Below are 24,593 nucleotides of genomic sequence, written 5' to 3'. Positions count from 1 at the left end.
AAGGCAATTTAGAATGTGCAAACCAAAAAGAATGCTGCATGGTCAAAGGAGAGTTCAAAGAGCTTTATGAGCCTTGTATAAAACATATCAGAGAAGTAAAAACAATAAAATAGCAATGTTCTCCTCTTTCATAATTTCTTTTTAAAAATTCAAATGTTGGTTTATCAAAATTTAAAAATTGATTAGCTTATTTATAGCATAATATAAATGGTCTGAAATAAGTCTCTGTACATGTTCAAGATAAAGCTTTTTCAACAAATTTTCATCTGTAAACACATGGCAAAAGCTTTCAATTTCTGAAAATGGGTGAAACTGTTTCTGAGACTGGCATCAGTAAATTTTGACAAAGTGGAAGTCATCAGTTTAAAAATCATAAAAGAATCTTTTAGGTATAGTAGTACATTTATATAGAATATATATACAATATATTATATAGTACTATATACGATAGACAAATAACTTCAAGAGATAGATAATTAAAAAAAAAGAGTAATTAGAAACCGAAAAAAAAAAAAAAATCCTGCTGTTTAGAATGAATCCTCAATTCCTGACAATGCCTGCAAGGACAATGCCTGCAAGGCCCTAGCTCATCCTGCCCACCTCCTTGATCTCACCTTGTACCACTCACCCCCTTAATCACTGCATTTCAAATCATGCTAGCCTTCTTTCTGCTCCTCGAACACACCAAATATTTCCTCTTCTCAAGCTTCTGTACTTACTGTTCCCTTTGTCTAGAATGCTCTTTCTACTCTTAGTTCTTCAAATAGCTGGCTTATTTTCATCCTTCAATCTTTACTCCTCAGAGAGCCCCTTTTTATCTCAAGTAGATATCTCCTTCCTCTTAGTTTCTATGACATCACCCATTTATTCCTTTTTGGTATTAATCATCCTTGTGATACATGCAATCATGAAAATGTATATATTGGATGATATATACTTACTTATTTTTCTTGGTTCTACAACCATTAGTCTAAATTTTCATGAAGATGAGGACCTGGCCTAACAAGTCACCAATAAATGAAAAACTTGTATAAGCAGAAATATTTGGGAATTAATTTCTAAATTAATTGTACAAGCACTAATTACTGTATTTTTAAAGGAAGGGTGGTTAAATTGTCATTATTTAATGGTTTATTGCCCTCTAGTGGAGAAATAAGTATGTTTAGAAAACTATAACTTCATGGTAAATTTGAGAACTGAAATGAAAAAAGTCATTAAAATATTTTTTACTATTTGTGTTTCATTGTGTAAACTCAAGCAAAAAGACTTTCCATTCATTGACTGGTGGGCAAAAATGCAATAAGGTCCTTTCAGGCAGTCACTTAGTTATTCCCTGTGCTGTATTCATAGTATTTCCTTATACTTGTCATCTAGTTTGTTTTCTTCTTTCTCTCTCTCTCTCCACTGCCTGACTTGCAGTAGGGTAAATTCATGTTTGATGGATAACTGAATGAACCATCAGGGATGAGTAAATACTAAAGTTAGAAAAACATGATCATAGACTTAGGAACAATTTTACATATGGTATCTATTGCAATTTATCTTTCCTGTTTGATTTTATTGGGAAGGATGGTGATATAGCATTATATTTCTTTCATCCCATCATAGTCAGCAAACCATATTCCAATTTAAAAAGTTCAATATATTTACTTATTTATCAATTATTTATTGTGTAGCTGGTAAATACCAGGTGATGGGAATAATATATTTTGACAGACAGACAAGGTCCCTACCTGGTCACTAGACTTATAGTCTAGTGCAAGAGACAGATTTTAAATCAATAATCACACCAAAAAACTGAAATTGTGGAAAATTCAATAAAGGAAGTGTACAGAATATTATGAGAAAATATAACAAGAGGACCGATTTAGTCTTACCTTGAGGGGATGTGGACATAAGGGATAATAGGCCTACAGATAACCTTCTTTTGAAAAGTATTTTCTCTGAGTTGTCAGATTATTTGAAGATGATCTTTATTTCCTTTATATAGTCAAAATATTTTCTAAATCCATTACTGTTATAAATCAATAAATATAATAAAAGTACTAGGCAGGGAACTTAGCAATAATGTACAAAGAAAAACCTGGGTTCTCTCAATCTCTCACATATAGAAGTAGAAACAAGGAGGCTGAGATGGGGAGAGAGGAAGAAAAGTATAAATGCTAGGGAGTTAATTAGGGCCTCAGCTGGCTTTTGTTTTGAAGGCCCAGAGACTGTTCAAGTCAACGTCCAGGAATGAAGACTGATAGACTAACGCTTATGAAAATATGTGGGGTCCAGGTGGACACATTACAGTGCATTTCTAATTAAACATGGAATACTCTGGAATACTTGCTTTCTCTCTTTCTAGTCAAGCCATGTGGGAGATCAACCATAATCCAAGATGCTTTACTAATTTACCATGAAAATTACTGTCAGAGGGAAGGGACTCATCTTAAGCCCGTATTTTCTTTTGGATATAACTACATGTTAAGCCAAATTATAAACAGAAAGTTACTTGAAGAAGGGGCATTAGGTGAAGCAAATATTAATGGAATCAGGCCAATATAGTTGATGCATCCTTTTCACACTGGAGATGTTTTTGTCAATGCGCCCAGATATGTAAGCTCATTGATTATCACTCTTGCACCCCATTTTCATACTAGCCAAGTGGTTCTCAAACTTTAGTATGCATCAATATCACCAGCAACATTGGGATTCTTTTAGGTTCTTGAACACTAAGACGTTAAGCTCTTTCCTGCTTTAGGGCTTTGGCATAACCTATTCACTCTGGAATGTCCTTCCTTTCCTCTGTTGCACGGCTGGCATCATTCTCATCTTTTAGGCCTCAATTTAAGTGTCAACTCCTCAGAGAGGCCTTCCCAGACTAACTTAAATAGGTTCTCCTTTATTCTTCTCAAGTCCACCCGATAAAAGGCTTAAGTTCCACGAGGACAGGAATGTCACATCGTGTTCACCATTGCAATCCTAGTACCTAGCAGTTCTTGGCACAGAGGAGGGAGGCACTTACAAACAATCTGTAGAATGAGGAACTACTGGGTGCTTTGTGACTCAATCTTGCAGAGTCAGGAAAGGCTTCCTGACTTAGAAGGCTTCATAAACTAAATTTTAAGGAATAAGAATTAGCTGGGTTGGGGATGGGATTTAGGAGAGGTCTGGAGGTGAGGGATGGTGCATTTGGGGAACTCAAAATGACATTCTGAATGGTTGGAGCATAGGGCTAGAGTGAAGAAAAAAACAAAGCCAGATGGGAAGGGTTAACCACGTTAAGAAGTTTAGACTTAAACCTTAAGTTAGAGCAAATAGATGCAACCAAAAGAAAGGTGATTAATGGGGAGAGGCCTGATCAGATTTGGGTTTGATCAGCCTGGCAACATGGAGACTGGACTGGAATGTAACAAGACTGAAAGAAGCAGAACCAGGTGAGAGGCTAGTGTCGTAGTTATGTAGCAGTCGTGCTGAACCAAAGTAATAACAGTAAAAGTGGCGAGAAGTGTAGGGGTTTGAGATACTCAAGAGACTAGTATGACTGGCTGGATGTGAGAGAAGAGAAGGCATCTAGAAAACATTCAAAGTTTCTGTTTTGAGCACCCTGCTCAGTTAAGCACTTTTCCCTCTGGGTCATAAAAGCAGTTTGGAAAAGACCCCTTTTGAGCACGTATTACTCAGCATAGCAGCCAGCTGAATACGTATTTCTGAGTACCTGAAAGGCTGGAGCAGCACCTTTTCCTCTCTGTATTTCCGGATCCAGACATTCACCCGTGTCCAGTCCGATGGCACAGTAAATATTCGACAAACGTTCGGTGAGTGATTACAACAGCACTGTCTAAAATTAAAAAACTTAACCTTACACTTCTACCCTCATAACCGCCCTTTTACGGAAGAGACTGACTCCTGAAAAAAAACCAACATAGATAGCTCGGAGTCTCACTCATAATGACGTTAAGGGTCCCGTTAGGAGTCTCCAGCCCTTGCTCCCCGAGAACCTCCTCCATCAGCTCCTCACCTGAGGCAGAAGACCGGGGCCCTGTCCGGGCAAAGCTCAGTGACGCCGGCCGGCAGGGATCAGCCACAAGCCAAGCGCGCTCCAATCAAATCTCCCGCGCCGTCTTCCGCCGGAAGTGACGCTTGGTCGCCCTTCCTCAGAGCCAATCAGAAGAAGGCACCGTCGAGGGTGGCGATTCAGCACTAACAACCTGTGAGCATTTGGGAACGACCATTTTCGTCAAACTTGGGGTAGAGACAGGGTTTGACGAGGGTTCTTTCCCGAGTGGTGAAGCAGTAGTACAGTCTGTAAAGTTCGTTTTAGGGCAGCGCTGAGCTGGGTTTAGGGTCCCCAGGAAGGGCTGGGAGCGGGCGGGGGTGCCCCTCAGACGGGTCAGCCGGCTGACTGGAAGGAGAGGTGGAAGCTGACTGATCGGGGGTGGGCGGAGCCGTGAAGATGGAGGGAGCTCCGCCGGTGCGGGATGGCACTGCCGGGGGCCGGGGGAAAAAGGGAAGGCGGGGCCTGAAGCGGGCTACCTGCTGCCGGGAGAAGGGGCCTTAATCTGAAGAAGGGACTGGGACTTAGTGGGATTCTCCGGCGACTTCCGTTGAGTGACGGACTGCGTGGGTCACACTGAGGTTTGGGGTGACTCACGGACAGAGTATCGTAGGAGGTCGCTAGGCTGACGTCATGGAGGTGGGGTGCAAAGGAGCCAGACCGAGTGGTTTGCGAAGCGTGCTCCACTGCATGGTATCCGAGAGACCCAGTGCAAGTGTGGGCACCTCTCTGAGCCTCAGTTACCTCAGCTATAAATGGGATAACAACCATACACGACGAACAGCGTTGGTGGGGTGGTTACTGAGGTGAAGTGTGTGCTATAGTGACCTGCTGTGAATGATTAATAAATTGTTATGGTACCACAATTATTAACATTATATGGTATTTGCGGAGGGCAAGGGATGTGGCAATCGAAATGACGCGGACAGGACAGGGTTTGGAGGTGACTAGAAAGGCGAGGACATAGGGTGATGAGGCGGGAAGCTGGGTTTGGGAGGGGATATAGTCAAGGATGGGTTTCGGCGGTCAGGTAGGAGGGGCCCTGGAATGATAAAGGCAGACTTAGAGTGTGACCAAAGTAAAGGTGGACTCTAAAGAAGGGGTGGTACACTCTGGTACGGGGACGGGGCCTTGTGGCTGGGGTGACCCTGGGTTGAGCGGCGTTGCTGAGGGGCGGAGTGTCTTAGCGTTTCCCGGGGGAGGAGGAGCCTGTCTGCGGCGGGCGGAGCTGCGGGCTGGACCCGGCTGCGCGCATCTGCCGGTCTCCCTCGTACTCGCACTGCAGCCGCCAGCCTGAGCCATGGGACGTCGCTCCCTCCTGCTCCTGCTCTTGGTTTTCCTGACACCCGGGGCCGCCACCCCGGTACCGCCGGCCCTGAGGGCCCTCAGCAGCCTGCACATATCCACCAGCTTCAAATACCGCCCCACTGTGGCCCTGGAGTACTCGATTCACTACATCCAACAGAAGGTAAGGCGGAAGGGTTTCGGGGTGTGTAGGCTGGAGCGGGGCGAGGACTGGGGCTTTGTGGTCCTCACCCAACCGACGGGACCCCAGGCGCTGGAAGCTCACCTGGAATTTCAGACCCCTAATGCCTAGGACTTGTCCAACGATCGGACAAGTCCTAGACTCACATTTTATAGACGGTGGCCCCAAGTCACAGTCTGTTTAAAACTCTTTCCTCCCATTACCAACAATTTAATATCAGTACTGGCTCCACACACTATTCTGTAATTGGCCACAACAGTCACTTCAACTCCTTTTGCTCCCAGAGGATGCCCTAACTTAAATTCCCTTGACCTCCCATCAAATTCAAATTATTTAATGCCATCTCTGGTCCCTACTTCTCCGTGACCATCCTTTGTCCCAAAGCAGCTCCCAGCTTCAAATTTCCAGTACCTTATTAGATAGTATCTAATGTTTATCCAGTCTAAAATGCCAGCCTATCATCTCATGCTCAACTCAGAGTTGGTTTTGTAGCCCTTTTATTAAGAGTTTTAACATTCCCTGTTCACCATGAAACTGAACGTATACGTAGCTCATGCTTGTAAAGGAAGTTGTAGTCTCATGATTTGAGAAGCGGAGTAGGGTGAGCATCTCTGAAACCTGAGTTTAGAGGTTTAAAGTAGGCATGATGCTGAAGTTGGCTGAAGCGTGAGGTAGGAATTCCTTGAGAAGCCTGGATGAAGAAGTACATCCTGTGTGAAATGACAGAATCCCTTACAGTTCTGTATTTCTGGGAGCCTCTGAAAAGATAGGCAAGATTTGGGAAAGGCTAGAATAGAAGTGCAAGAGTCTGAGGTTGGGCATTAGGAATCAAATAGACCAGAATTCCAAGCTGCTAGCTCCGTGACCTTAGGAAGGTTACAGTACCTTTGTAAGCCCAATTTCTTGATGATCTGGGGATTTGGTGATGGTTAAATGAGGGTAGATGACATGTCGTAGCAGAGTATCTGGACTCAAGTATCCACTTATATTAAATTCATAGTTACTGACCTATGTGAATTTTGAATAGGAATTTGAGATAGAAAGATGGCATGAACTTGTAGAATAATTTATAAGAAATGATTTTTAACCCAGAAATTTAAATTAGAGATTATAAAGAAGAGAAAGCCTTCTAATTCTGGCAGGGGTACTAGGAAATGGGTCTTTTTCTCAGGCAACTCTTTAGGCTACAGTTTCCTTACTGGTAAATTGAGAGATTTGGACAAGGACCAGTGTGTTTCACATTTTATTGAGGAAAATTTAGGGGTCTTTGGGGAGCTGTCTCAGAGGAACGGTGAAGACTTAAGTGGAAGCTAAGTTAGCGTGCCCCAGTAACCCCTCTCTCCCTGATCTCTTTCAGCCTGAACTTTATGCTTTTATCTGATTCATATACTGGGATTTTGCAGAGTTCTGTAACTAAAGTTCAGTTGACGAGGAACTATTGGAATGAGGATCTCTAAAATCCCTTTAGGAATGATGAAAGAGAACTATCAGCAGAAAGGGGGGAAATGAAAGGGTGAAAGAGACTGAATGATCTCTTAAGTCCTAATTTATTTTCCTTCATTGTAGAGTCCTTTCTTTACCACTTCTCTCTTTAGAAATATAAGTTAGGGCCAGTTCTTTTTCCAGTTTTTGGTGATTTGCAAGATTAGGTTGGCCTTACTCAGCCACCTTTTGCCCTCTGGCTTATATTTAGTTCATGTTTAAGGACACAGATTCCACAAAATATTTATTACCATAATAATAGTTTTCTATATATCAACTCCTGTTGAGTTTTATTTCATTTTTTCATTTTAATTTATTTTTTTGAGAAAAACTTTCACATATATATTTGTTGCATAGTAATGGCTTTATAGTAATTTCCAATTTTTCTAGACCATAGGTTTTTAGTTGGGACTAAAAAGTATGTGTAAATTCAACTTTAATTTTTTTTAGTTAGAGCACATGAAATACTTTTATGCCTTTTAATAATGAACATTATTATTGTAACTAAGGCTTAGTTTTTATTCAAGGTTTAATTTTCATCAAACTTTACAGTGATTTCTTTATATGTAGTTATATCTGATCACCTGATCCAAGCTATTCCCAGCTGTCCTTGTATGCACTTAAGCTCCATGGATGGTCTTGGTAAAAAGGCTTAGCCCATGGTCCTGCTCCTCCTCTGCTTAGGAATCTTTTACAACTCTGATTACTTGCAGAATAAAGGTTAAAGTCTTTGGTGTTGTTCCTCATCACATAACCCCAGCTGGTCTTCAGCTGCCTTAGACCTCTGCCTACACCCCTCTCCTCCCCACATACACGTCTAGCAACATAGAAAATAGACTCAGTTGAAGTTTACTGTATCAGAAATTCTGCCTGGAAAACCATCCCTCTTTTCCACTAGTTAAACTCATACCTCTATCCCAGCTGAAATGTCACTCCTTGTGTGAAATCTTCTTGACTTTAATTGGTCTTTTTTCACATTAACTATGTCACATGTGTCTCCTTAGCTTGATAGCACTATCCAGTACCCACAAGAGCCCATAAAAACATAAAATTCAAAATAAATATTTGTTGAGGGAGTGAATGGACTACTATCCAAAGAAAGCCCAAACAAAGCAAAGTCTACCATTATATAATTGACACAAATCATTTTTTCTTTTTCTTTTTTATCTTTCCTTCTCTTCTTTACCACTTATATTTCCTCTTCTTTCAAAGTCTTCAAATGTTGTTGACTTAGAAGGAATATTTGATTCCTTTTATCCAGAATAACTGAATCCAGACACTGGACAAAGGATAGTTCATCACATGGGCGCATCAAGGCTCTGTGTTGTATATGGTGTGATGCCAATGTTGTAAAGGGCTCCTTGGGATGCATGACTTGTGGTTATGAGGTTTCCCTGCTCCTCATTACCCTCCGACTCCTGCCCTAGCCCCTCAGACTAGAATGTGAGTCCTGAAGGCATTCTACTGTGTGGTGTAGTGGGGAAAGAGAATGAGTCCTTTCAGGCTGTTATTTTCCTCAGTGGTGAAAACAGAAAGCAGTATCTATTGTATTACTCAGAGTTCTCTAGAGAAACAGAACCAATAGGATGTGTGTGTCTCTCTCTCCGTGTATATATCCCTTTCTCCAGAAAGAGAGAGAGAGACTGGTTTATTTTAAGAAATTAACTCATAATGCTGAAGCTTTGTTAAGTCCAAAACCTGCAGGTTTGGCCGGTGGGCTGGAGACCCAGGAAAGAGTTGCAGTCTGAGTCCAAAAGCAGTCTGCTTGCATTCCTTCTAGCTCAGGAAAGGTTATTTTTTGTGCTCTTTAGGCCTTCACTTCACTGGATGGAGAGTAAAGCTGCTTTACTCAGAGTCCACTGATTTAATTGTTAATCCCATCCAAAAGACATCTTCACAGAAACATCTAGAATGTTTGACCAAATATCTGGGCACCATGGTGAAGCTGAGTTGACATGTAAAATTAACCATTCCATCTACCAAGGTTGTTGTGAAGGTTAAATATGGTAATATAGGAAACCACATGCACAATGCCTGGGACGTTAGGAAATTAAGGAACTTAGTACAGTAAATGCTGGTTCCTCCCCTACTCCATCTTAAAACCACACTCTTCATAGTGCTGTACATTTCAGATTGATCCAAATGCATAACAGTTGTGGTAACACTTCTTCCAGTAACCTAGTGGTCAGTCATCTATACTTGACTATTTTTACTTAACTATTGACAGTGTTTATGTGAGAACTCTGCTTCCTGGCCCAGCATTGAGCTCATGGCCACTGACTCCTGCAGAGCTTTCCCACAGCTCCTTCCTTGTCTGCTGTGAGACCATTACTGTGGGCTAAGCTATTTCATTTATGTACATCCCTTACAGTTCTGCTTTCAATTCCTGTTCTGGGTTTCCCTTTCTTGTCACAGTGGCCCTGATGTCTAGTAAAATGGAGCTCTGTTGGGCCCCTTGGAGAAGGACCTATTGCTTTTTCTCCTCCTCTTACTCTTTATTTTTTCTTTCTTCTCATTGTCTTCTTATTGGTTCACTATTTGGTGGCCTTCCCCTTAGGCTGAGAGTATACTGTCACAAATATTATGTAAATTCTGAACTGGTTTTTGTTTTTGCTCATGATAATTCTGTGAGCAAAAGGGGTCATGTAGTCCACCCCTTACATAGGAGGAATTGACCTTGATCTAAATTATAGAGGGTTAGAAACTTGATAGAGCTTGAATACTGTACAGGTTTGAGAATGAATTCTATCTCTAACACTACCTGAGTAACTTCAGGCAAGTTACTCTGAGCTTCCATTTTTATGATCAGCAAAATAAGGATAATTATACTACTCATTTCACAGACTTGTGAAATGAGCTGGTGTGTGTAAAGTGCTTATTTAGCATAGTTTATATCACTTGGTAAACACTCAGTAAATGGTGAATGTTACTTTTATCTTACAGTTTCTTAATGTATATGATTTTAACTTATATCCTTTCCACTCAGAATAAAATATTTAAGTCATTCCTTACTATACCTAAATTAGTTATTCTGGAAAATATGAAAATCTTTGTGAATTCTGTTCTGTTACATGCATAGTACAGCATAGTACATATGTGTCTTTTTATCAGTGGGATGTAATGTAATACACTTATAAATAAGGCATAGAAATTAAGTTTTTTCATCACTTGAAACCATTTTCTTTCATATAAGACTGATACATAAAGAAAGGCATATGAAGCTTTCTTTTTTTTCTATGCTATTTTGAGTTTTGGTAAATTGTGGAGGAGAAAATATATGATAATAAATGTATCCTTTTAGATTTTTGCTTCTTGATAATAATACTAAATCGAACACTGTCTTTCTGATAGCTGAATTTTGAATGTTTTACTGGTTAATACTAAAATGTAATTCTAGCAAAAATTAAATTGAGATTTTGTACTGTCATGTTTATATCCCTTTGTCAGCATATTGCAGGAACTTTGTGCTTTAGGCACTTAAAACACAATATTTTCAAAGTTTGGGTGCTAGTATCAGCCCTGCCACTAATGTATTACTACCCTGGGCAAGTTGCTTCACTCTAGATCTCAGTGTCAATATGTGAGATAAGAAGATAAGATCTGCAGATCTCTGATGCATCTGTGATTCTGTTCATGAATGTCTCCTGTCCATAGGACACTATATCAGGAGTAGTGTGGATGTGAGCACAGGTTCTCTTTTTTGTCCTACCACTAATTGCCTTTGGTAAATCAGACCTAAACAAATTTTCCATCTCAACTTTGAATAACATGCAGACTCAAATCATGTAAAATGTTTTATAAATAAAAATTAGCTCTCAAACTGACACAATATTTATAACAATAGAGCATTATATTTATGTTTATGATTTTAAAGTCTGCTTGGTTGTGGGTGGATTGGAGAGGAAAGAAGAATCATAGGTAAAAAGAATCACTGATGATATGTCTTGTTTCCATTCCCAGTGCTCTGCATGGTGCCCTCTACATAGTATTTCTTAATAAAGATTTTTAGAATGGAAAAATTTTGCTATAAATTGAAATGAATATGGAATAAGAGGTAGGAGGGTAAATTGAAATTTTGCGTAAGTGTCTAATGCAATAATAATAATCATCATAATAATCTGCTACCATTTATTGGAAGCTTTATATGCCCTTGGTATTCTGCTAAATACTTAATAGACATTCACCTATTTAATTCCTATAGCCTTGCTATGAGATAGATGCTATTATTGTCCAACTTTATAGGTGAGAGAACTATCAAACAGAGACGTTAACTTACACATTCAAGATAAATTGCTTATTTGTACATTCTGTTTTTTTAAAAATAAACTCATGAGTTTCTAGTTCTAAAATGAATGTCATTACCTTGCTTGTTGTACTAAGCAGGATAGGCTAGGTTGTGCTGCAGTAACAAAACTCCAAAATTTCAGTGATTTAACCCAACAAAAATTTATGACTCATACAGTATATTTCCACTGAGGTAAGCAGAGGGTTCTGCTTGTTACATTCACTTAGAGACCACAGGACTGATGGGGCTTCCTCTCAATTTATGCTTTCATGAACACTGTAGCAGTGGAGAAAGAACACAGAAGGACTTGTGCCAGCATGTAAATGCTCCAACCTGGAAATGACAGGTCACCTCCTTTCATAACTCATTAGCCAGAAGAGGTTACATTGTTTTATCTAAAGACAGGGTGGGGAGACAAAAAGTATTAACTTTGGAGTACCTGAAAGTAGAGACAGCACTAGTGACTACCATAGTCAGTCAATCACTTACCCATCCACCCACCCACTTACTCAGTGTTCATCCAATTCCTTCTGTATGTCAGGCACTGGGCTAGGTCCTGGGAAGACAGAGATGATTACATCCTGAGGGACTTCACATTATGTTTGTTGACCATTCCAATAGCACACACTTAAACTTGTATCTGAAAAATATGGAAAGGCACTGATAAATTGGTAATGTCTTGGCATTTATATAACTCAACAGACTGTTTAAAAAAAATCCCTAAAGTGAGGCATATTTATATGTACACATTGAAGCACATAATAAAAAGGGAATTTATTTATTCATATTGTCATTCAGTAATTAAAAATAATTGTTCTGCTTATCTTTTTTAAAATAAAAGAAGCAAAATTGATAAAGAGATCCATATAAAAAGTCTTATGTGTGCTTTGTAAGTACAAGTTAATTGTTCATCAAAAAAAGAAAATTGTGCATTGATAATATTTATTTTATTCGGGAATATATAAAATCTTTTTCTTCTGGTTCACAATTTAAGGAAAGTCCTAGTTATTGTTTATGAGCAGAGAGCAATGAAATTTATTGATTATCTTATCTGGGCCAGATATTATGCTAAACTCTTTTACATATCTATTTTTAATTATTACAATCACTTTTAAAAATAGATGGTTTAATTAAGATTGACACAGGCTAAATGTCTTGATCAAGGTATTAATGGACAATATTATGAATTATATTATAATTTGTTGCTTCCAAAATCTATGATCTCTCATTCGGTTGACACCATGATGCCTCTGTGCTGTAAGCAGTAGTAACAAAACTGATATCTCTGTATCTATTTATATTCCACGTTCAGACCTTACAACAATCCTATGAGGTAAATATTATCTTCATTTTTAGATGTGAAACTACCAGGGTTCAAAAAGATCAAGGGAGGAAACATCCAAAATATCCAACTTGTAAATATCCTGGTTTTTCATTGTAAATACATTATTGTACATCATTGTAAGTGATTTGTGGTGTATGCATTAAGTGGAATATTATTAGCTGTTAAAAATGTTGGAAATGATGGCCTTGAAGTGTATCTGACAACATGGAGAAATATTCATGAATTAATGATGTGAAAAAATCAAAACAGAAAATTGAATGAACATTGTGTTTCCAAATTAATTCACTCAGTTTTTATTAAGTGCCTACTATGTGCTAAGCACTATTTTGGCCAGTGGGGGAAGAACATTCAAGGCAGTGAGAAGAGCAAGTACAAAAACCATAAGGTAGGTATGTGCCTGGTGGGAACAACAGGAAGGAGGCCAGCATCTGAAGGGATGTGCCCAAGTAGGGGATGAGGACAGTGAAGAGGAGAGAGAATGTAGATACTCTCCTCTTAAAAGAGGAGGAAAACAAAGGGACTAGGGAAATAGAGTTTGATTGCAGGGCAGTTATGAAGTCCCATGCAAGTTAGTACGAGCATATGACATGGCTGTATGTTTCTCTAGCTACATTCAGTTTCTTGGCTCTGGGTGTGGAATTGGCGGAGAGTTCTTTTCAACCAGGATTGCCCTTTTGCCAAATGAGTAAAAGTGAGAGAGAGAGAGAGTGAGCGAGAGAGAGCGAGCGAGTGCTGAGTCGTATATGCAAGGGAGTGATTATACTCATGGACCTTGGAATTTAAACCAGGTAGCGAGGTGGGTAAGGGACAGTGAAAAGGGGGATAATAAGAGGTTGACATATTTGGAGAATCATAGTAGAAGAGGGAATGAGCTGGAAAGATAAGAGGAAGTAGAATGCTTGAAATTGAGGGTATGGTAGGAACTGGGAGCAACAAGATCCAGGGTTTGACTGTGGGTTAGTGACCAAGGTAGGTGAAGGAAAAGGTTATTGGAAAAGAGAAGCAACAGGAACTACAGGGTCAGGATATTGAAATCACTAAGAGTTTTGAAAGGAGTTATGTTGGAGTAACAGTGAACAAGGAGCTTAAATCTTCAAGGCTGAGGGAAAGTGAACCACGGGTCAGTAGGGGATTGTAGTAAGAAGGGTAGTGGGGTAGTATAATTTGACATCGTAATATTAAAGGCAGTGGAATGGGGAAGAGGGAGGGAAAACTAGGAACAGTGAGAATACCTGTTCCACCTCCAGGCCCGGTAGTGGAAGAGATTTGAGAGAAAGATTAACTACTAGTTGAGAGGGTCAAATATGTTTAAAAATATGTTTATAGCTGTGTGGAGAAAGAGTAGAAGATACTATACTGAAATATTAATAATGGTGGAAAGGTAAGTGTGATATTTCATTTTATTCTTTATACTTTTTTGTAGAAAAAGACAACAGCTGGACTGCTCATGTGGAGCTTATTTTCTGGTTAGGAAATAAGTAGATAATAAGCAAATAAACATTAAATAAATAAGATAATTATAGATTGTAATGATGCCTTGAAGGAAATATGCAAGGTGATATGTATGTGTAAATATAGGGTATAGCAGATAGGAATGTCTTATCTCAGGAAGGTTTCTCTGAGGTAGGGACCCTGGGTCAGAGAGGGAGCAGAAATTATAAAGGCCCTAAAGCTTGAAATGTCAGTTACTTTTGGCTCTTCCTTCTCCTGCACTCTTTGTAAAATTTGGGTTGATTCCATTCACAGAGTGTGTTTGTTATTTTCACATATATGGCCCTCATACTTTGCTGTGGCTCCTGTTACTGCCTTCCTGTACTGAAAGAGTCTTTTAACTCGTCCTCCTTGCAACCTGCAGTTCCTCCTCCACTACAGTCCCTATGGGCCACATTAATTACCTCTCCTCCAGTCAAACAACTCTTCTGCTCAGGACCTGCAGTGATTCCTTATTGTTTGCTTTATTAGGGAATAAAATCCTGTAGTGTTCACAGCTTTCCACCCTTTGACTCCAACCCACCTTTCTAGTCTGCTAATCTGTTCTCCACACATGCCCATTCCTTTCCTGTTTCTATGCTTTAGCACACATTGTTGTTCCCTTTGCCTGAAATGCCTCTCCCCTGGCCCTTCCCTCCTTAAGCAACCCCTTCCATTTTTTCAAGCCCCGTCTCAGACAGTGCCTCCTCCAGGAGCCATTTCTTAATCTCCCAGAAAGTGAGTGATTGGTCAGATCTTTCTTTGTACTTCTCTCTTACTATGTGTCTTACTCTAGCCTTGTGTTAAAATCTTTTTGTGCTCTTGTTTTATCCCCCCTTTAAAACAGGAAACCTGTCTTGTAAGTAACCAGACCCCTTCATAGCATACTGCACATTACATTGTTTTTCTTAGAGTATCATCTTCACAAGTGTTTTTTGAATTTGTGTCTCCCTGCTTCCCTTTTCCTGTTTCCCTACATTGAGGTAGGGATGTGTGTGTATAGGGAAGGGAAGGGTATGGAAACTTGATTTCCAACTGTCTAACATGTTTTGGGGGAACAAGGTAGGAAGCCAGGCAAATAAATACAGGCCTACTTGTTCTTATCCTCTTATTTTTATGATCTGGGAGCAGTCTCCATTTTTTTCTTTCTGTTTTGTGTTTGGGTGAGGGCTATGGGAAGGGTGAAGAAAGAACATATCAGTAAAAATATCTCCTTAAAAGCTACTTCTGTGGTGAGTGTGTACGCCCATGTTTATTTTATTAGAGAGCTAAAGTCAAGGCAGTACTTTTCATTTGCTAACAGAGGCTAATTAACTATGTGTATTTGTAAATCCTTACTATCTATTATATGAGTCAGGTAGTTCCAAGTTGCCCTGCAGTGTGGTGACTAGAGAGAAGCAGCTGCGTGTCTCTGGCAGCTCGTGATGTTCTTGTTCTGGCCGTTCATATTGTGAGGGCTGCCCACATGGGGTTAGGAAAAGGCAAATTTATTAAAGTCACATTTTTTTAGGAACTTTCCCTGAGCAGCCTTGCAATTTGGTTATATGATACAATTTATATGTATGAAGTATCACTGTTATAGCAGATATGATATCTAACATTTATATAGTAAAGCAGCACGGTTATATATTCATTCAGCAAATATTTATCAAACTCTTCCTAGGTGCCAGACATTGTGTCAGTAGCTGGGGATATGGGGAGGGCAAAGACAGACCTCATGAAGCTTACAGTTTGGTGGGAAAGAAGATAGTGACAAGTAATTACAAGTGTGACGTGTGTTTTAAGGAAGTAGTTTGTTGTGCGAGCTACAGTGGGGTCCTACATCTTGGGTATTAGGGATTCCTCTAGTCAGCAATGGTGTTATAGCAGAGGCAAGAAGCTGAGTAGGAATTGGCCAGGAGAAGGGAGGGGTGATCAAGATTTCTCTCCAGGTAGAGGGTGTATCACATATAAGACGCTAAGTTAGAAAAGAGCAGACCATGTTGGAGGAACAAAAAGGAGGCCCCTTAAGGCTGCGACAAGGGGGCAGAGATGATAAAGCAGGAGTTGGGCCATCAACACTGAAGTCAGTGTTGTCACTGTTTCCACTTAAACACTCATGGTGTGGGTATTTCTTCTTTGAAGCTTTCACTGACTTTAAGAACATAACTTGGTGTTGAATTGGGGCAGAGCACTACTCTGTTCACCAGAGTATGACACATTTATCTTGTGATGGGTATTGGGTACATGCTCTTATATACTTAACCCTGCACAGAAGTACTATATCTATTTTATAGAGGAATAAAGGGCTCAGAGATGAAGTAATATATTTGTGATCACGTAGCTGATAAATGACAGCAGCAGGATTTAAACTGAGCTTTGTTGTCATCAGAGCCCTTGTTCCATGTTGCCTCTGTACTAGCTGTGATTCTGAAATGAATGGAAGATTTTGTAACTCATGTCTTGATTTAGATATGGTTGTGGAAGTCACATTTAGTAAGGAAATCCATATTAGACAGTAATAAAGTTGAGAAGTAAGAGGCATTTCAATTCTCTTTCTAACACTAAGTTGGGTAATTTTGGAGAGTAAAAAAAAGCATAATGGAGGTATTTACAATACGGAACTTTCTTTCTTTCTAACTTTGGCTTTGTGTTATGGAAAGAAGAATTTAAAGGAATGGGAACTATGTTAGCATCAGAAAGGGACTGTGAAACCTAAGATGAAATGTACTATGGGATATTTTGGGGGTGGCTTTATACATTCTAAAGGATGTTAAGAGACCTCCACTGATGATTACAAAAGGGCAGTCTCCAAAGGAATATAGGAATGAGGTTACTACTGTAGTACTTTGTCCCCTTAAGCTTGTTGCTTGATACAATTTACCCTAATTCCATTAGCGAATCCTTCATTTTAAGCTTTCCCAGCAGTCTCTGTATAAAATTTGGCTTGGAATAAGTTAATAAGAGTTTATGTAAAGGTCTCTAATCTATGCTGCATGGACTAGTCCCTGCCATATCTTCATCTTCCACTCTACTTGCAGAGGTCCTTGCAGGTACCCTGTCCTCCCAATAACTCCAAAGAACCGAGATCACTGTTTGGTACTCTGCTTTTGAAAGTCTACTAGTCCCTGGATTAGGGAGTCAAGTCCTGTTAACTCTGCATATGAATTTTGTTTTCTTTAAAAGCCTCGATATTGGTCTCATCTTTAAACATGACGTTTGGAATAATAGTACCATTCTTCTGTTTATTTAATAAAGTATTATTGTTTTAAAGGATATAAATTAATTTATTCACATTAGCCTGAAAATTTAAGCTAATCTCTTTAAACCACGTTTATTAGAAGTCTGGCTGTTTGAACCATTGTTCTGCCACCAAAGAGGAAATAAGTAGTTCCTTGAGATATGGATTTATAATCCTTAGCATATGAAGTGATGAAGTAGATATCACAGATTATTTTAAATTTCTTTAGAAATAAAGTATCCACAGCAACCATATTTTATTGCTGGCAATATGTAGTTTTCCTCAGAGCTACATAGTTTACACAGCAATGAATGTGTACTAAAGTATATTGCACTGTCATTGCATTGGTGACTGGTAACTGGACAGAAAGTCAAAAGCATAAGCATTTCACATACTAAGCCACAACATATTTGGTATGTAAGAGGCTTTCAGTGTCACTGAGTCACTACTCTGTTGGCTATCATCAGTTCCAAGAGAGCTGAAAAAAATTTTTTTTAAATTTTACTTTGTAAGGTCATGGTTTTTTAAGTGAACACTCAGAAAAAATTGCTAAGTTTACATATACTAATTTTTCCCTCCCAAGTGGCAATATTAAACTTACATGAATCTATTATCCAACTTAATCATCACAAGACACATCTGGGATAGGTATTAAGTTTTTCATTTTACATATAAGAAAACAAGTCCAAAGACATGGAGTAACTTGTTCAAGTTCAAGTAGCTCTAATAGATGGCAGAATTGTTACTCAAACTCAAATCTGTCTTCAAATTCCCTTCTCTTTCCACTGCATCACAGAACGCTTGTGGTTTCCAGGGGGGAAAAGCCCCAAAGTTTTTGAAAGATGCCCTTGGTACTGGTTAGATTTTATTAGTGCAAAAACGTGTGTGTGTGTGTGTGTTGTGTGTGTATTTAAGCCTTGACACACACTGACATTTTTGATAAGTTTTCCTGATGGCATATGACTAGCATGTATGGCCAGCATCATTGTGTTTTAATAACCTAATTTAAACAAGGAACTGCAACCCAAACAATGGCTCTGATTCAGCAGATAGGAAAGTGAGGAAGTACTTGTTATCATTTGTCAGTTAATTTTTATTTTTACGCAATTTGAACCATGGGTCACACTGCAGACGTTGTGCTTTAAAACTGTCGGAAACCTCTGTCACTTCCTGAGCAATGATGGCCTCTTCCTTTCAGGGAGTCGCTCATACAACAATTTTGGAAAGCAGTGGTGATGACTCTCTTCTTGGCGTCAGGCGGATGCTTCCTTTCTCTTGAACAATTGTGTTTAAATGACCATGACTGGTGCAGCCAGAACAGACCAAAACAGGTTTTTTGTTTGCCTTTTTATATAGTCTAAACTAAATAAATTTCTAGAAAGTGACCACACTTTAAAAGAGAAGGGAATTCGTATTTACTAAGCATCTCTCCATGATCTCCTCAAGGGCAGCAACCTTGGGTTTCACTCATCTGTGGATCTGGGAGGCCATAGCACCAAGCTCTGTACCTGGGGAACTGAGCTGATGGAATGGCACTACATGTTGTATTCTGTTTTACTGCAAACATTAAATGCAAATATCAACCTTAGGCAAGGTATAGAAGAGCCTATTGCTGCTACTTAAATATCCCCAGTGCTTTGGTCCATCTCTGAATAGTGTGAGTGATACTATTGCGAACTAGATGTTGGCTGAGATGCCAGGGGAATTACATTCCAGAAAATATGGATTATAGTTTTTGAAGATTTCCAGAAGGGGTTTTCACAGTCAAATTCTATAACATTGCCAAACCCTTTTATTAATTTGAATTTATAGTCATTTATCTGTAGTCTCTGTTCTCCATGTGACCTTTTTCCACTCCATGCCCCAGGCAAATATATATACACACATTTATTCTTTCCTTCTTGGTCTTCCTGCAAAGCTTTATTCTTTAAATACTTCTTTGATCTTCAATGTGTCTGGCCTGTTTAATGGTCACTTTTTCCCTCCTGTTAAAAAATGTCCCCCTCCAGGAAGGACTTTTTTTGTTAATTGGAAAAGTAGTTAGCTGGTCTTTTGTTACTACTTCATACTCCAGTTCATTCACTGTTCTTCCCTCATCTTTGATTAAGCACATCTAACAAGTGCAGGCAACTCCAGATGATGTGTGGATTCCGTGTGCTTCATTTTAAAATTTCAAACTGACTGACCCCATGCCTTCCAGGATATCTTTTGTGTGTGTGTGTGTGTGTGTGTGTGTGTGACTTTTTTTTTCAGTTTTACTAGGAAGAACTGCTAGAATTTGACTGCACATATACATTATATTGCATGTAAATAGATGTATTCAATATACTGCACATTTTTTTTTAGTTTACATATATGTACTGATGATTGTTTCTAAGAACAGATTAGAGCTTTAGCTTTTTAAACTTACATAGTTATCAAAGGAATAAAGCCAACCACAAAATAAGAATCAACAGGATTCGGTAATCCAATCATAAAGGACAGTCAAATGTGTTTACACATATTCAAGAAATCAGTCATCTAAATTATAAATAATAGGTGGTTCATTTGTGTCTTTTTTTTTTTTTTAAGATTCCACATGTAAGTGATATCATATGGTATTTTTCTTTTCTTTCCGACCTACTTCACTTAGAATGATGATCTCTAGGTCCATCCATGTTGCTGCAAATGGCATTATTTTATTCTTTTTTAATGGCTGAGTAAGTATTCTGTTGTGTATATATACGACATCTTCTTTATCCAGTCATCTGTTGATGGACATTTGGGTTGTTTCCATGTCTTGGCTACTGTAATTAGTGCTGCTGTGAACATTGGGGTCCATGTGTCTTTTTGAATTTTATTTTTCTCCGGGTATATGCCCAGGAGTCTCCCAGGATATTTGATTGCCCCATACCTTGCTTAGCTAGTGTAGGCTCAGACAATGCAAATGAATTTTAGGATCAACCTTTAAAAACATAAATCTGCTAGGGAGAAACTATTTATTATTTATTGTTATTTATTATTGACCCTGTGTGCCTGGCATTACATATTGGTCATCTTATTGTTTTGTACACACTATGCTGGGTTGTGGTTTATACAGTGCTGGTATATCTCTGCTTGGAATGGTTTGTTTTCTTTCTTTCCCTGCTTGGCAAACTCACAAACGTTTATCCTTCACTGCTCAGATCTTGGATCACCTACTTTGTGAAACCTTATGGGACTGCTTTGCTTCCTTCCCACAGGCTGGGTAATTGACTACATCCCCTTTGTGTCTCCCATTGCACTCTATAGATACTTCTGTGCTACTACTCTGGATTGCATTGATTTGTTTATATGTTGGTGTTTCCCTCCTGAGCACTGGGACCACATCCATTAGTGTATCTTCAGTGTACGGCCTTAATAGCTGTTTGAATGAATAGGTGGCTGAGGCTGAAGTGAATACTCCCTCTTCTGAACGCTGTTAGTGCTCGCTTATATTTTATTTTGCCTGGTACTACCAATATGGCATAGACACTGCCCAATCAAAGCAGAAGCTGATCATAGAGCTGAGGCCTCGCGCAGTGCTGTGGGTTAGTTCTTTAGATCTTTAGGTCTGGAGAAGGGACTGGGGAAGCTGGGAAGGTAGGCATAGAGAGTGGGTGGGGATCACTCAAGGTGCAAAGGTAATTATTTGCCAACAGGTATGGAAGTGTTTCAATATTTTAAGAACTGGCTGAGTAGCAGCCTTGATTCTTCCAGGTAATGAATGACTTAAGAATAGGATACTGCTTATGCTGCTTAGTATATCTCATATGGACACCTAGGGACAACTCAGAGGTTCAGAGCAAGATAAACTTGTAACACATATTAAGGTTTTATTTCACAAGACTCCCTTCTGAAACTCCTTTGATATTTTTTTCACATTACTGTTAATGGCACTACTCTTCTCCTAGGATAGGAAACTTTTGAATCGTTTGATTCTGTCACCTTCACCTTCATACCAAAATCGAGTCAATCTCCAAGGCTTTCCATGATTCCTTCCTAGTTTTTGCCCCTTCCTTTACATTCCCAAGGTTATCACCTTGTATAGGCCCAAGGTAAATTATTAAAATAGCCTCTTCAGTTTGTATATTCTTTCTGCCTCAGTCCAGGCCAGCTGGCATGGTGTTTTTTTCTCTTTTCCAGTCCAGGCCTTACTGGGCCCTGCTTAAACCTCACTTACTCAGGGAAACCTTCCCCAACTGACCCAGCCTAGCATAAGCTATCCTTCCCCAGGCTTCCCTAGTACTTAACATCTGTAGCATTCATCCAGTTAACTGTGCTGTACTTTGTGAAATGGCTCTTTTTGCCTGACCTGTGATTACATCTTGGAATGTGACTTAATAGGTAGTTATCCTTCAAATATTAAGTCCTAGAATTAATATACCCATGGGGGCATAATCATTCAGGCTATTAGATTTGAAAATTTTGGGGATAGATGTAATTTTAAATTCTGTAGCTAGGTTGCTGAATAACATGCCATTTTGTTAAAGAGAAATGCTGACTGTGACCAACTAAATGGATCACAACCTCCATTTTATAAAATACTGATCTAGACTATATAGGCCTTACAAAGATGAATCTTTCTCCCGTAATGAAGAGGTAAGTCCTGGAAGCAAAAATCCTTAAAGTGTTGCAAGAGAGGTATATAGCAGGGAGTTCAGAGGGGAGAGAATTTTGCATGGCAAAACTGCTTCCTGTCATAGGAAGATGTTTCTGTTTGGGGGAGAAGGGACTTGGATATCCCCTAGCAGTCTTCTAGATTTTCCTTTGGTAGTTAAATCATTCCTTTCAGAGGTTTTTTCCTTTCACAAGGGCAGTTGGGAATAATACACATTCCTTTCCTCTTTACTTATTCACCATCTTGTTTTCCTTCTCAGTGTTCATGTGCTTGTGTAATAGCAGGATTTGTAATTGACGTTTCCTGACTTGGATTGTGTTTCCGAACACTAACGAGCAAAGCAGGACACCATAAGGGATAAGATTTATTTCTTGTTTAATGTTCATCCATTTTGAGGATGAACAAAAAAGACTGTTTTTAAAATGGGAAACTCTAAGAGGTACTAGGCTTTGAGATGAAAACATCATCACTTGCAAATAGTGGTAATTACCCTTTCACTGTAGCTTCTTGAATTATAGTTTTAAAGGGAGGGCATGTTGTATAGCAAGCAATGTTGGCAGAGTGTAATTCTTACCCCTGAGTGATTTCCCTCAAAATGCACTGTTTTTCATTGCTCTTTCTTTCTTTCTTTTTCTTTCTCTCTCTCTCTTCTCTTTCTTTCTTATGAAATGAGTCTTTGAGGTGAAGCTTTTCTTGGTTATATTCTTTGTGGCAGCTCTTTTCCCTTATGGAAGATCCATTATGTAAAGGCTACTTTACATCATTTTCACTCCCTTAATAAAGACAGAATTGTACCTGGGGAAAATATATTATCAAATTGTTTTTTAGGTTCCTCAGGGTCACATGCCACATGTTGTAAAAATATCCGTATGGTTGTAAAGTACTTTTGTGTGTGTTTTTTAATAGCACAAGATAAAATGATTGATGGCTGTTAATCCTCAGGGGATATTTGCTATAATTCAGTAAATTTTGAGCCTTTACTGTGGTCAGGGTTTTGTACTATACTTGAATCCTGGCAGCCTTGTCAGGAAGATATTAGTAGCTCCTTTTAGAGATGAGAGGCAACTGAGATTTGTAGATGTGAAAAAGTTTGCTGGAACTCACCTAACTGGAAAGTGGTACAATCAGCATTTCAACTCAGGATTGCCAGGCTACAAAGCAGGGCCCTTTCCATTAGAGAAGGAGCACTCTACTCTGGTCTTGGGGTTATCTTGGAAAGCAATGGGACAGTGCTTGAGTGAACACCTGGATGGATGGAGGGTGAAGCTGGAGTTTTCTGTAATGATGTGAGGGAGGAGGACTTTTCAGGCGGGGGGAAATCCATGTGCAGCAGCTTGGAGACTTGAGAAAGTATATTATATCCAGATGATTTCTGAATTATGAAGCAGGAGAGGGTCAAGTGGCAGAAGATGAGGTTGGAAAAGAGGTAGGTAGGGTCCCAGCACGGGCATTACTAGCTTCTCTGAGTTTGCCTCCTCTGTAGTCTTCTGTACCAGCAGTTAGTTGGGTTGTGTCTCCTCTTGGCTTCCATAACAAACATCCTGTGCATAATGTGCATCCCTTGTTTAGAAATAGTTTCTTTGCTTGCTTGTTTCCAATAAATTGGCCTCTTTGAGAGCAAAGATTGTGCCTTTTATCCGTGTCTCCAGTGTTGCCAGGCACATGCAGTAGGCACTAAGGAAGCAGTGGGAAGATGAAAGGGTGTTGGTCTTGCTAAGGAGAATCAGTATTAATCATAGTCACCTCTGTGTTTGATTTTAACTTGATAATTTTAGGATCTATTTACATTTCCTGAGGCTAACACACCTGATAGAAAGCTAACAGAGCCTCGGTGGTGGCCCCTAGACCCAGAGCAGGGTTAACTGGTGTGGTGCAACTACAGCCTGGGTTACTTATTTTCTGGTGTCACATCCCACTTCTCACTTCTTCTGCTTGGTTCAACTCAACAGTCATTGGTGGAGTAAGTGCTGTGCCCACTGTACTTCATGTTCTGCGGGTTCAGACATGAACAAGAAAGGGGAGGCAGTATGGCATAGAGGGAAAAAAATGCAGCCTTTCTGTTGCATAGGGTTCCTGTGAAGAACAAATGAAAGAATGTACATTTAGCTGTTAGTGCAGCCCTTACATTATTTACGGGACAGGTGGGAATACTACACATTTTTTTTAAGATTTCTTTTTTTTTTTAATTGAAGTATAGTTGATTTACAATGTTTAGTGTTAGTTTCACATGTACAGCAAAATGACACAGTTATATACATGTATTTTTTCAGATCTTTTCCATTATAGTTATTACAAGATATTGAATATAGTTCTCTGTGCTATACACTAGGTCCTTGTTATTTATCTATTTTATATATAGTAGTATATATATGTTAATCACAGACTCCTAATTTATTCCTCCCTCTTATCTCCTTTAGTAATCATAGTTTGTTTTCTGTGTCTGTGAATACACGTGGTTTTGATCAATAGGCTCTTAAAATATTATATGGGTTTACTTTAGTCTGGGGTTTATAATAGTATCGCAGATGTACGATATGTGTATATAAGTAACTACAGTGCAAAGGTTACATTTGAAAAGCACTCTAATGAAAGCACAATGGAGGTAGGAAGGCCAAGGAATGCTTCATGTAGAAAGTGGAATTGAA

At 39.2% G+C, this 24,593-nt stretch overlaps 1 protein-coding gene across 1 annotated transcript in view; it reads left to right on the top strand.

Moving 5' to 3' along the window:
• Positions 1–4,320: 4,320 nt before the first annotated feature.
• PRCP (prolylcarboxypeptidase) overlaps positions 4,321–24,593 on the top strand; it is a 59,189-nt gene continuing 38,916 nt past the window's right edge. The window contains 1 exon segment of the mRNA XM_014560903.2: positions 4,321–5,510. Coding sequence (XP_014416389.2) covers positions 5,343–5,510 — 168 coding nt within the window. The 5' untranslated portion in view covers positions 4,321–5,342.

This window comes from Camelus ferus, chromosome 10 (assembly GCF_009834535.1).
Source record: "Camelus ferus isolate YT-003-E chromosome 10, BCGSAC_Cfer_1.0, whole genome shotgun sequence".
NCBI classification, from domain to species: domain Eukaryota; kingdom Metazoa; phylum Chordata; class Mammalia; order Artiodactyla; family Camelidae; genus Camelus; species Camelus ferus.
Note: the sequence above shows the minus strand (reverse complement) of the source record. Positions and strands in the feature narration are given on the sequence as shown.